General features: G+C 39.4%; 1 protein-coding gene across 6 annotated transcripts in view; it reads left to right on the forward strand.

The window, feature by feature from the left end:
* Window positions 1-14,070, forward strand: part of NBEAL1 (neurobeachin like 1) — a 371,002-nt gene that overhangs the window by 98,721 nt on the left and 258,211 nt on the right. For all 6 annotated transcript variants that reach the window (XR_012244983.1, XM_073633306.1, XM_073633307.1 and 3 more), the window contains exon 3: window positions 9,176-9,267. Coding sequence is in view for 5 of the 6 variants with exons in the window: in XM_073633306.1 (XP_073489407.1) it covers window positions 9,176-9,267 (92 nt within the window). In the remaining variant the exon portion in view is untranslated. The remainder of the gene's footprint in view (window positions 1-9,175; window positions 9,268-14,070) is intronic.

Raw genomic sequence — 14,070 nt, forward strand, 5'->3', positions numbered from 1 at the left:
ACTGCATTACTTTAAAAAATATCCCTACCTAATATCACTACCATTCTTACAGCATAAAGGGTAATCATTCTTAGTCCAAGAAAGAACAATGAAAATGAATTTCTCTATATCAGATAACATAGGGTGTGTACACAAGATACAGGACAGCTCTGAATTTGGACTCACGAGAGCTGGAAACTTGACAGCTGGAAACTGACAGTAAAAAATGTTTGTTTTACATACTGAGTTTATGCGAGTTTAGCAGCAGTTATGAGCATTTGAGGTTAGAAGCGTTTTTAAAGATGGCCTCAGGAGACGCTCCCAAATGTCCACAATGCATGAAAAACGTAAATTATTAACAATTTCAGCCATTCTGTGAGAAAAGAGAGAGAGAGCAGTGTGCTTGTAGATGGCTGTCTTATTTTTGGTGTTTTCACTATGAATCCCATCATGAGCATGTATGAGGAAATGCTCCTGATGTTGCTAAGGCTCTGAAAATGTTGAAAATTGTGTGAGAGGACCAGAGTTTGTCAATCTGGACTCATCCATTGATGCAGGTAACAGCATGTGGTGAAATTTTGTATTTTTCACCATTTTTTTTAATGTTCAAAAATGATCAGAAATGTTTTCCCCTTTAAAAATTTCTTAAAAACACAAACGCTCATAAACGTGGTTTACCACCGTTACACAAGGTTACCCGCGGTTACAAGCATTTGGCGTTTGAAATGCCGGTAAACTACAGTTCTGAATGCGATTTTTCTGCATTAAAAAAAATGCATGTAACCTTAACTGCCTATAAACGACTGAGTGAAGACTGCATTGCATTAAAGGGGTTGTAAACCCTCTTGTTTTTGAAAAAAACACCAGTCACCGGCCCCCCAGCCCCCCGTTTTACTTACCTGAGCCCCTTCATCTCCTCGGAGGGGACGCGCTGTCCCTAGCTCCACGGGGTCCCGACTCTTGATTGGATAGATTGATAGCAACGCAGCCATTGGCTCCCGCTGCTGTCAATAAAATCCAATGATGTGGGCGCGGGGGGTTTGGGCCGAGTCCGGCATTCGTGTCTGTGGACGCAAATGCTGGACTCGGGAGCGCACCCGCACGGTAACCCTCTCGGGAGAGCGCTTCTCCTAGGGGGTTATCTGATGCGGGGAGGAGCCGCGAGAGCTCCCTGGGGGACCACAGAAGAGGATGATCGGGGCCACTCTGTACAAAACGAGATGCACAGTGGAGATAAGTACGATATGTTTGTTATTTTTAAAAAATAAAAAACGATCCTTTACAATCACTTTAAGGTAAAAAAAACGTTTTTAGGTTTAATAACACTTTGTTTACAAACATGTAAAATGATAATAAAATATATTTAGAGCTGTGCAGGTTTTCCATCTATTTTGGTGTGGTTATCATTTGCATCAGAATCACGCTCCATGCATCAGAATCTGGATATTCTTGAAACTGGCAGCTAATGCACCAAAAAATAAAATTGGAACTGCAGTTAAATTTATTTATTACAGTAGAAGAACTTTTAGGCTGACCATAGTCAGTTCATATTTCTTCAGCCAGTGGGCAGAGCGAAATAAAAACAGATCCCCCCCATATCCACACAAGGGAGGTGGCTGGAGGAATCCTCCTCGCTGTGCCATTTTATTCTGATAGCCGGACTCCTCTGCTGTCAAAATACACTGATCAATGGCTGCAGCTTGCTGAAGGACAAAAGATTTCCAACAATACTGCTCAACAGGAATGGCCATAGATGGATGAAAATTCGTCTGGCTCCTGCTGAACTGGCCGAATTTGATCCATCTATGGCCAGCTTACTTTTTGAATGTTACCCTGGCCCGGAGCTAAAGGAGGTGACAGTGAGCTCATGTCCTAGGCCAGATTTTTTTTTTATACACATCTGAATCCCAATACTTCATATATGTTTTCCTGTTTTTTTATAATTGATTATTCCTGGCTGCAGTGACTACATACTCCCCCCCCCCCCCCTTCCCCAGTTAATGATGTCTTTAGGCTTCCCTTCTACTGACACGTCCTCCACCTGGTGAATTAATGATGCTTGTATGTACTGTATGGGGAACAACTGCTTTTGTTTGCATTGCATTTGAACTTCCAGTCTGGTCCTTGCCTGGAGATTTTCATAAAATCACATATTGTGCTGCCATTGCCAAGAACTTCATGGGAAAAATGTGTAAAGCATTACATAATTGCATGCATTCACTTATCCCATAGCTTGCTCTTCTGATGAGCTTTTTTGTTTATAAATTTCAGTTTTTTAAACTTTGGATTCTTTTTAGTAATGTCTCAGTTAGGTGATCTCATTGTGAAGCAAGTACAGACTCTGGACTTACGGAGAGAATTGCGTACTTGAGATTAATGTAGAACTATAATGTGGAAGGAATGTTTTGCCCTGCCCTTCTTGCACTCCCTGTTTTGGCATTGCTCCCAGCTCACTTTTCCTCAGGAGAATTTAAAATGATTTGTAATGGGACCATGCAGATTAATTATAACCATGAAACAACTAGTTTAGACAGGAAAATAGTAAAGTGGCACAAATTTGATTATTAAAAAGTAGCACTAGGTATTTACAGTTTGAAACATTCATTCACTGTACTCTTTAAAACTGAACTCCAGCCTTACCATTTTTCCCACATTTGTAGCATGTTCTCTCCTTGATTACATTCAATTCCTTGCAAATGTTCATCTCCAAAATTATAACCCTTTTGGGTTTTATAACTATTTATTTTTTCCTTTGCTATCAATCTTTTTATTTCCAAGCATCATAAAAGACTACATTCCCAGCAACCCTATAGATGTGCATGATAAAGCAACCAATCAGCAGACTGCACTGCTGACGTTTGCAGCACCCAGTGGCCAGCAGGGAGGAGCATGCACAATCAAAGGGATCCCAGAGATGTGTTCCTTCATTTAATGCTTTTGAAAGAATATCCAAAATGCTGTAAGATTTACAGGAGCCTGCTGACCCCTCCCACCAAAGGCCAGCAGAAAGACCCAAGAATAGTATAGCATCATTGGGTTTCTAAAAAGCTGATTCTGAAAACAAAATAATTTGATTGAAAAATTGTATGTGCATTTTGCAGAGGTGGGGGAACAAGGGAAGGTATTTTGTGGGTACACTACACTTCAGCTTTAAGCTGTATGCAAAGACATGACAGAAGAAGAAGGAATGAAGTACATGCGACCCTGCAGCTGCAGGAGCTAAGACCAGTGGATCCAGCGTCCGAGTGCAGGGAGTATAGTGATAGCTATGCTTTCAGAGCGCAGTAAAAATGTAAATTGTAAATTTAAGCGATAAGTCCACGAGATGGAATGAACATCGTTGGACTTAAAGGATAAGTTCACCTTTAGTAACATGTTACATGTATACCCGTATTCAGGGTGTAACATGTAACATTTTACTAATGTGGCAGCCTCGCACCTCCCAATCCCTCATTGTGGCAGCAGGGGGATCCTCTCCTCAAACCTGCAGTCCTAATTAATGTAATCTGTGAATGAACAAACTACAAGGCCCATCTTCCACGGTGACAGACGGCTTGTAGTTCTCGATGTACTGCGAGGGTGCTTGTGAGCACCCTCATATTTCATTGATTCTCTTTGCTCTTTAGTAACCATCTGCTAATATGAGAGATACAGGCAGACAGCTGTACTGAGAGTCCACAGGAACCTGACATTGCACCCACGATCTGCTGATTGCGAGTACAGTGATCTGCAGGCTCCTAATAAAATAAAAATAATAAATCCATAAATGTATTTATTTAGCAAAAATAAAACAGCTTTAGCTTTCCATTAATTCTACACAGTCTTACCTCACTCTCTTCATAGCTGTTTAACCACTTGCCGACCAGCCACCGTCATTATACTGCGGCAGGTCGGCACAATCCCGTGAGCCATCATAGCTATAAGTCGGTCCCTTTAAGCAGGATAGCAGGCGCACACGCGTGCCCGCTGCACAGATGCTCGTGACCGGCAGTCGCGATGACCGCCAGCCATGAGCGATCGTGGACACGAGAGGCAGAACAGGGAGGTGTGTGTGTAAACACACACCTCCCAGTTCTGTGAGGAGAGGAGAGAGAGAATGTGAGTTCCTATGAGCTGGGAACCACGATCTCTCATCCCCTATAGTCAGTCCCATCCCCCACAGTTAGAACACACACCATGCTCACTCATCATTCACTACTGGATGTTCATCTATCCTAGATTGTGCCTGTGTGGGTTGTCCAATAGACAAACAGACAAACAAGGGGGGCACACCCTAAAAAATGCATTAAAGATGGTGAAGCCATAAGACCATACAAACAGAACAAAACATTACAGCGCACACATACAAAAATGACATTTAACTCCTGCAAGGCTATTTAAATCACCCGAATACTACCTTGTAAGTATTATACGGAGTTCATTTGACCCCTTGTGAATATGCTGGATCAATTAGAAATGTATCTATGTCATTGCAGAAACACATTACACGCTTGCTCCTGATGAATGATGCTAAGTCACGAAACGCATTGAGCCAACAGATGTCATGTTTCAATCATGTGTTATATCAGTGTATTTTCTACTGTACCAATTGAATGTTGGGATTGCAGATGAGGCTTCTTTCAGGCGATTTACAGGAGCTTTTTTAACGCTAAAGCGCCTGAAAAACGCCTCGGTGTGAAAGGGGTATTGGAGATTAGAGTCATTTTTAGGGCTGCAACTAACAATTATTTTCATAATCGATTAGTTGGCTGATTATTGTTTAGTTTAATCGGTTAATAACCTTAAAAAAAAGTGTGGTGCATAATTTCGTTAATATGTAAAGTTTTAAAAAAAGGCAAATTATTTTTAAATATATCTATGCAGCGGTAAATATAAATAACAACTATATGGTTAGGAAGCAAAATATCAAATCCACTCTAAGAATAACAGACAGAAGAGATATACTGTATATACTATTAGAGGAGAGATATACTATTAGAGGAGAGATATACTGTATATACTATTAAAGGGTGAATCTGGTAAATATCATCAGACTCAGAGATCACATTTTTTTAATGTAAAAAACAAACAATGTCTTTCTTCAAAAAAAATGTCATTTTAAGAACCTTTGTTCGATTTTCTAATCGTTAGTGGGGTCAAATCGACGTTCATTTTCAACTACAGTGACGGGAAAATTTGGAAATAATAGAAAACTTCTTGGTCAAAGTAATTTTCAGACAGTGTATGTGGTTTTCGTTCAGGAATTACATTCATTTTAAAAACAGAATGTTAAAAACAAGTGAAAATTTCAAACAACATTCTTTCATTCAGCGAATGTACAAAGATTTTTCGTCTGAATATTCTCGTCTAAAAATTGATCGGTTTGGCCAGAAGGCTTGGTACACACCTAGGCAGTTTGCTTGTGATTGGGCAGATTAAAAAACACAAATTGCTGCATAAACGCATTACGCATTTAAACGCATTACATGCTTTTCTGCAGCTTCTCCATTGAAGTATATTAAACCCAAAAAAAACACAGTTTTTAAACTGTGTTAAAAAAACGTCACTGACCCTTTCCAAATATGCAGCGGCTGAAAAAAGCATAGATGTGAACGTGTCCCATAGGAAACCATGTAAATGAACTGTAACGTGTTTCTGCAAAAAGCACCAAAAAACACATAGATGTGAACCAGGTCTAAGATGTTTAGTAACATAATGAGGTTGAAAAAACTAAAATTGGCCCTATACAGTACAAAAAAAGCAGATAATCACTACTGTAAGGGGTTCATTTTTTTTTTTACTGTAGAACTGTAAAAGTAATATTTACAGTAGCGATTATTTGCTCTTTTTGTACAATAAAGGGCTCATTTTAGTTTTAACCCCATTATGTTACTGCCCGATTAATCGATTATGAAAATAGTAATCAATTAATTTCGTAATCGATTAGTTGTTTCAGCCCTAGTAATTTTAAATCATGCAGGTATTTATTCATGTATGTATATATGAATTTTATCCAATATGAAATATAATTATCAATAATTAACAATGTGCTATAGATTACTATATTATATTACAGCTATGTTTATTATCCCTCACGTACTTCATTTAAAGTCCCGCTCTCTTTGCTCATAGAGCATAAATCTTTCCAGCAGGGACACTGACAGCAATAAAACCTGGTACGGTTTATAATCATTTGCCACTTTATCCAAAACTATTATATAAATTGGTTTCAGATAAACATATTACAACATAGAAATGTTGATGTGCTGGACAGCAGGGTGAGCTGCTGTACAATGCCTCCTCTTGAATGCTATATATCTATCCAGCTTATTATTTATTTATTTTTGTCAGATTTTTGGGAGTTGGCTTCACTGTACCTATAGTGTCTCCTTACGCCTTGTGAAATGTCTAATGCTGGCCATACGCTATACGAAAAAATGGGCGAAATTCAGTCATTTAGACAGTTTGTTCATTTTTCGCCCAGTTAATGGGCACAAATTCGATAATTGGGACGTTTTTGAGCCAAAAATACATTTTCTGCCGAGCGAACGATAAATTGAAAGGTTAATGTGTTTCCCGTCCGAACTGTCTGCACTAGGTATATGTAAAAAAATGAACAGAAAATGCATTCATTTATGTCCACTGAACGATTTATCGGTCATTACATGATGGCACTATCGGCGCTCACGGCCGAATGTTCGTTTTTCAAAAATGGTTTCGGCCGATTTTTTTTATATTGTATGGCCAGCATAAGACCTCGAAATGAACTTTTTGACTAAGTACCACAAAAACTAACCACAGAACAAAAGAATGAGATAGATAGAATCAGTGACCAGACCACCAAACATAAATGCAGCCTCTGGACATTATATGGCACATCACCAATAGTTGCTGGGAACTTTTGTTTAATTTTGTGGTATATGTTGTAAAAGAAGAGGGGGTGGTAGGAGAACATATTTTTTTTACTTTTAATTCCACTTTAAGCAAGTAACGCAAGCTGCTGCAGAATTGTAAGATATGTCAATCAAGATTTAAACAAAGGAATTCCGGGCATACAGAATCCTCTCATGGGCCTCATTGTATGCTGAAATGTACTGAAAACTGCAGTTATTACATAACATAAGATGACGCAGTCCATTTGTTCACTTGTACATATAAGTTACCGTAGTCAACACAATGTACCACTACATACAATAATAGAAGTTATTATAAAGCACTGGAAAACTGGCTCTGGATCCTGTTGTTAGGCATTTGTGATGCCAATCAGTGATTGTTTTCATCTGTCACATATCTGAAAATGTTTCATGCTGACTCCAGCCTAAAGCTGACCACACTTCATTGCTCAAGAATTGTAATTTTCCTTTTAGTTCGTTTTATATTTGTATTCTGATTCCAGTGATACTTGTATGGTTTTCTCTAAATAGGTTTACTGTGTTCTTGGGAAGCGGTCCACACTATAAATAGAGAAGAGAGAGATTTTCTGGTGCTTTTTAACTGCTTCACCCTCGGAAGATTTTGCCCCCTTCCTAGCCAGAGAACTTTTTGCGATTCAGCACTGTGTCACTTTAACTAACAATTGTGCGGTCGTGCGACGTTGCACCCAAACAAAATTGCCATCCTTTTTTTTCCCACAAATAGAGCTTTCTTTTGGTGGTATTTGATCACCTCTGCGGTTTTTATTTTTTGTGCTATAAACAAAAAAATAGCGACAATTTTGAAAAAAAAAAAGCATATATATTTTTTACTTTTTGCTATAATAAATACCCCCCAAAAATATATTAAAAAAAAAAACATTTTTTCCTCAGTTTAGGCCAATATGTATTCTTCTACATATTTTTGGTAAAAAAAAAAATCTCAATAAGCGTATATTGATTGGTTTGTGCAAAAGTTATAACATCTACAAAATAGGGGATAGTTTTATGGCATTTTTATTATTAGTAATGGCGGCGATCTGTGATTTTTATCATGACTGCGACATTATGGCGGACACATCGGACACTTTTGACACTATCTTGAGACCATTGTCATTTATACAGCGATCAGTGCTATAAAAATTCACTGATCACTGTGTAAATGACACTGGCAGGGAAGGGGTTAAACGTTAGGGGGCGATCATGGGGTTAAATGTGTCCTAGGGAGTGATTCTAACTGGGGGGGGGGATGGGCTTCCACTCACATGACAGCGATTACTGCCCCCGATGACAGTGAGATATAATATAGAAAGGAGCGAAACAACTACCGTATACACTCGAGTATAAGCCAAGTTTTTCAGCACATTTTTTTGTGCTGAAAGTGCCCCCCTCGGCTTAATACTCGAGTCCTCCTGGCGCTCCCGGAAATTGAGTCAGTGTTTTGTCACGGATGAGGACAAGGAGTAGGCGGGGCTTTGGTACACTACATGGCCGCCGACTAGACTGAATATATCACAGCGGGGGAGATAATAAGGCTGGAGATGGGGACAGCGCCAGAAGATCATAACCCCAGCACAACAGCAGATGGGCACAACGCCAATCAGGTGAGGCTGAGGCATGCAGATGGGGGACACAGTGAGGCTGCAAATGGGCATTGTTGACCCTCTTTTCCACTTACAGTAGCTGCTGCATTCTCACCCTAGGCTTATGGCTTATACTCGAGTCAATAATTTTTCCCAGTTTTTTGTGGTAAAAGTAGGTGCCTCAGCTTATATTCGGGTCGGCTAATACTCAAGTATATACAGTATGTGATAATACATTTCTTCAAATGATCACTATCCTTAAGTAAAAGACAGTTTTTGGCATGATCAGTCATATTTTCAATATCCATGCCAAAATGTTATGCTTTCTGCCAGGGTATGCAAACTTTTGAGCACAACTGTACGTCAATTATTGTTTGGTGTTTTTAAAGAGGAACTGAACTCCTGGAAGATGTGCCCTACTAAAGCAGGCAGAAGGCAAATCACTAGTCAATTATATTGTCTGTAAGCAACACTGGTGGGAGTAGCTGTCCAGGTCAGCAGTGCCTTGTATCTCAAACTGAAGATATCCTGTGAGTCTGTTATATTATGTATGTTGCAGACCATTGCCCTTTTGCACAGATTTAGATATTTGCTGGCTACACACGCCTCCTTTTGGGTTTCATTTCGAATGTAATGAACTTTGTTAGCTTGTCACTGTTGATGATAATGAACACTTTGACATTACTTAGGAGCTGACGCTTCTTGTTTACCTTTGTTTTACAGAAAGACCCTGACTACCTACGACTGTGGTTAGACAGTTTTGTTTCCAGCTATGAACAGTTTCTTGATGTCGACTTTGAGGAGCTTCCGACCAGGTACCTAAGAAAAATCGCAACAAAATGATTGTGTGCTGTTGAAAACTGTATGCTTTGATATGATGGGATGCAAACCTTTAGGCTCCATTCACACCTGCGCATACTGCAGAAAGCTTTTTTTTTTTTCTTTTTTTTTCTTAGCTTGCCGGTGTGTTTTTGAGGCCCGTTTTTGGAGCGGTACCATTCATTTGAATGGGTCTCCCTCCGCTCCAAAAACACAGCAAAGAAGTTCATGCATCACATTTTGAAACACAGAGCGAGGCGCGTTTGCCGCTGTGATTTTTGCCATAACTTTAATTGCGTTTTGACGATTGCCAACAATGGCAAAATCGCACCATGCTTGGGGTGCCATTAAAAAAATAATAATGGATACGCAAACTCGTCCTATCTTTTGCCACAATTCTGGAATCGCACGCAGAATGGCGCAATTCTGCCTGCCCTCCAGTACACTCAGGTGTAAATGGAGCCTTATAACAGAAAAAAATTATATTCTAATATAACTTCTAATATTAATATAACTAATTCAGTCTGTATATGCAGTAAAGCATGCTTGTTATACTCACTGGGAAACCTAAAGGGTTAATCCTCCGCATTGTGTAAAAAGGCTGTTTGATCCTGTCTTCTCTGATCCTCCCCTTCTTTTATTGTCCCCAATCCATCTGCTGATAGAACAGAACCCTAGAAGGCACTCCACACAAGCTGTTTGGTGTGTATTGCTAGAGTTGTTTTTTTTTTGGGGGGTGCATGTGATCTGCACAGTGTCAATCGGCACTGTCCAGACAGAGGGGCAGGGGTCATCCAGCCTCATAGGATTGTCAGAGAAGAATGAAAACTCCTGCTGCAAGCTTTAACCAGACACTGATAGAAGTTACACGACTGCTATATACTGCTGAAGAGAAGAGGTATTTAGCGGTTTATATTTACTAAAATAATTACATTTCCATGTTCTCTGTACTGCGGGAGACCAGATATAGTGAATGCAGAGTCCTGGATTTAGTAACACTTTAAGTGAGTCTTCATTTAAATTTATAAAAAAAAATTAAAAATGATGGCGTGAAACTGCATATGAAATTACAGAAAATCGTATCTATAGCTATAACAAGTGAATTCAAGGCTTACTCCTTCAGCTGGTAGAAATGCGCTCTGGTATCCTCCAAACTCAGCCAAATTCCAAATCTCCTGTGTTCTTCTTTTCAGTGTTGCCCTTTTCCTAAGGACAGATAAAATCCCAGCACTGATGTGTTTATGGCAGATGAAAAGCCATTAGAGGGATGTCTTCTGCTCTGTCAGTTGTTTGATAACTATTCAGCATGTGGCTGTATCCCATTACATGCAGAAACAATGGTTATAAATGTTTTATTTCTGTTTATTTTGGATCTGATTCAGGGTTGTTCAACAGAAAGTTTATAAATTTTCTAATCCCTTTCTGAAGAAGTCACTATGTGAAGGTCATTTACAACACCACTTACATGGCAGTCAGTTTATGATATATGGGGAATGGTTTTGTTTAAACACATCATTTGTTACCCAAACCTGTAAGAATACAGATATTTGCATCCTGTAATGGGCCTAGCTAGCTAAATTAAAAGCTGAAGACATTTTTTCTTTTTGTCGCTTACCAAATATGTATTAGAACTATTATTGTTTCTCATAGTGAGTGGACTAGGCAAAGGGCATTTGAAGCGATGTGTCCTGATTAAGATAGCATATATATATATATATATATATATATATATATATATATATATATATATATATATATATATATATATACACACACACACAGTTGTGTGAAAAGTATTTGCCCCCTTTCTGTTTTTTTTTTTGCATATTTGTCACACTTAAATGACTCAGATGATCAAACTAATTTTATTATTACACAAAGATAACCCGAGTAAATACAAAATGCAGTTTTCAAATGAGGTTTAATTTATTAAGGCAAAAAAGCTGATAAAACCTAGACGTGACGTAACCGGGAATCAGCTGGCGACGCATGTGATCACACATATGAAACTACACATTTGGCATATGCTGGAATACCTATGGGAGAGGAAGCCGTGCGGACCCCCCCTTCTCTTTCCACCATCTGTTGATGACATCTGACAAGACGCATTTCCCAGAACCATTGGTTATTATGCTTTTTTGACTTGTCTGGTGTATGCCATTTCAGGTCAATTTTTTCCGGTAAGCCTCCTCTACTCCTGGTGTTGGCCCCGGCACTGATGTACAATCTATGCACACTTGTGGTCTCCCTTCTGCCCACTCGCCAGATTTGGTGCGACTAAAATTCTGTGAATACCATCTGGCCATGCATCACCCCCTTTGAACTCTGCCGATGTTTTCTTCACTATTTTTCTACACATTTTTTATGGACTTTTAAAGTTTCATGTTTTTTATGTTTGGTGTCTGGCTCATGGAACCAGCACGGGTTTCTACTAATCATTGGCACATCTGATAATTAAGTATTATTGTGTATCTATTTTATATGTGATCAAAACTGATTAATTATTTGACACTATCCATATTATGGTCATACATTTTTTTTGGTAGTATTCACCATTTATATATGTCTTTATTGTAATACACACGGTTGTGGTTGTGATATATAGCGCCACACTTTTGTTTCTTTAGTTTTTTTCTGCCTTGAGTCTATAGGTGTGTTGGCTGCTTTTTCACTTTCTTTCTAAACATAGCGCTGTACTTAAATTTTTATTTTTGCTTTCTATAACAAAGCTGTTAAAACCTGCCTGGCTTTATGTGAAAAAAGTAATTGCCCCCTAAACCTAATAACTGGTTGTGCCACCCTTGGCAACTACTACAATCAAGCGTTTGCGATAACTGGCAATGAGTCAGTGGAGCAATTTTGGCCCACTCTTCTTTGCAGAATTGTTTTAACTCAGCCACATTGGAAGGTTTTCCAGCATGAACGGCCTGTGTAAGGTCATGATACAGCATCTTAATTGGATTTAAGTCTGGGCTTTGACTAATCCACTCCAAAACCTACATTTTGCTTTGTTTGAACCATTTGGAGGTGGACTTGCTGTTGTGTTTTGGATCATTGTCCTGCTGCATAACCCAAGTGCACTTGAGCTTCAGGTCACGAACTGATGGCCGGACATTCACCTTTAGGATTTTCTGGTAAAGCTCAGAATTCATGGTTCCATCAATTATGGTAAGTCGTCCATGTCCTGAAGCTGCAAAGCAGCCCCAGACCATCAAGGTACCACCACCATGTCTGACTGTTGGTATGAGGTTCTTGTTATGAATGCTGTATTAGTTTTATGCCAGATGTAACGGGATGCACACCTTCCAAAAAGTTAAATTTTTGTCTCCTCGGTCCACAGAACATTTGCCTAAAAGTCTTGGGGATAATCAAGACAAGCCTTTGTGTTCTTTTTGGTCAGCAGTGGCTTTGGCCTTGGAACTCTCCCATGGATGCCATTTTTGCCCAGTCTCTTTCTTATTGTTGAATCGTGAACACTGATCTTACCTGAGGCAAGTGAGGCCTGCAGTTCTTTAGATGTTCTGGGTTCTTTTATGACCTCCTGGATGAGACGTCGCCATGCTCTTGGAATCATTTTTGTAGGCCGGCCACTCCTGGGAGGGTTCACCACTGTTCCAAGTTATCTACATTTGTGGATAATGGCTCTCCCCATGGTTCACTGGAGTTCCAAAGCCTAAGAAATGGCTTTGAAACCCTTCTTAGACCGATACATGTACACTACTTTGCTTCTAATCTTATATAACAAGTTTAAAACATTAGCTGAAAAATTAAGTAAAAACATGGCACAGAAATATAACTAGAATAAACCAAAGAAAAATGTGTAAATTTCAGAGGGATTGTAATGATTATAAAATGAAGAAAGTTTTTAAATGGCAACAGCAAATCACCCTGAATCAACCCAGTTCTACATATACCACTCCAGAGCGACTTACATATGCCAACGTAGTACAAAATACCTTAAGTCAAAATGCACCTAATGCAAAGCAGGAACCAAACAAAAAGGATAAAGAAAGAGTGCCCAATAATAATCATCAACCTAAACCTTATTATAATGATCAACCTCCTAGGGGACCATGGCGTCCTCAGAATAATGGGAATTATTATCAAGGTCATAAAGGAGGTGGGAGAAATTGGGGTCAATACCAGAGACCTTGGCAACAAGGTGGACACAATAATACACAAGACTATTATGGGGGTAGAAATTACCATGGATACACCCCCAGACCATGGAGACCTAATCATAATGATAACTACATGCATGCCCACAGGGAAGGAAGGAAGGGGTTATTACCACTACCCCAAAGACCAAGATGGCAAAGACCACCAGAGTATTAGCAACATTATGCTACTACTCCCAGTAGGTATGCCCCGTTTCAGGGACACTATAATGATGGGGAACCAAGAACACCTTTTTTGGACAAAGGCTATCCAAGCAGAGACAATCCACAAAGAGGAGGGACCCCACCTAGACACCCCCCCCCAGAGGGAGCCCCCCAGACAATGGGGAGAAAGAGGGGATGCAGGGGAGGGAGGAAGATCCAAAAGAAGAAGAGAATATTAGGCGAGGGAATATTCAATATTAGTGGGGTTGACCTGACTAAACAGGAGCTCCAAGTACTGGATCAAGGATTGAAATTTGCCCCACAAAAAACCCTTAACACATTTGAGACATACGTAGGGATACAAAAGTTTATAAGGAGCATCAATATAAAGAAGCATTTTGCCTTTAAACCCGATGAAAAGATATGAAAATGAATCAGAAACAAGGATGTATACCCAGCTACAAAACAAGTCAATAT

The sequence above is a fragment of the Aquarana catesbeiana genome, linkage group LG06, assembly GCF_042186555.1.
Source record: "Aquarana catesbeiana isolate 2022-GZ linkage group LG06, ASM4218655v1, whole genome shotgun sequence".
NCBI classification, from domain to species: Eukaryota; Metazoa; Chordata; class Amphibia; order Anura; family Ranidae; genus Aquarana; species Aquarana catesbeiana.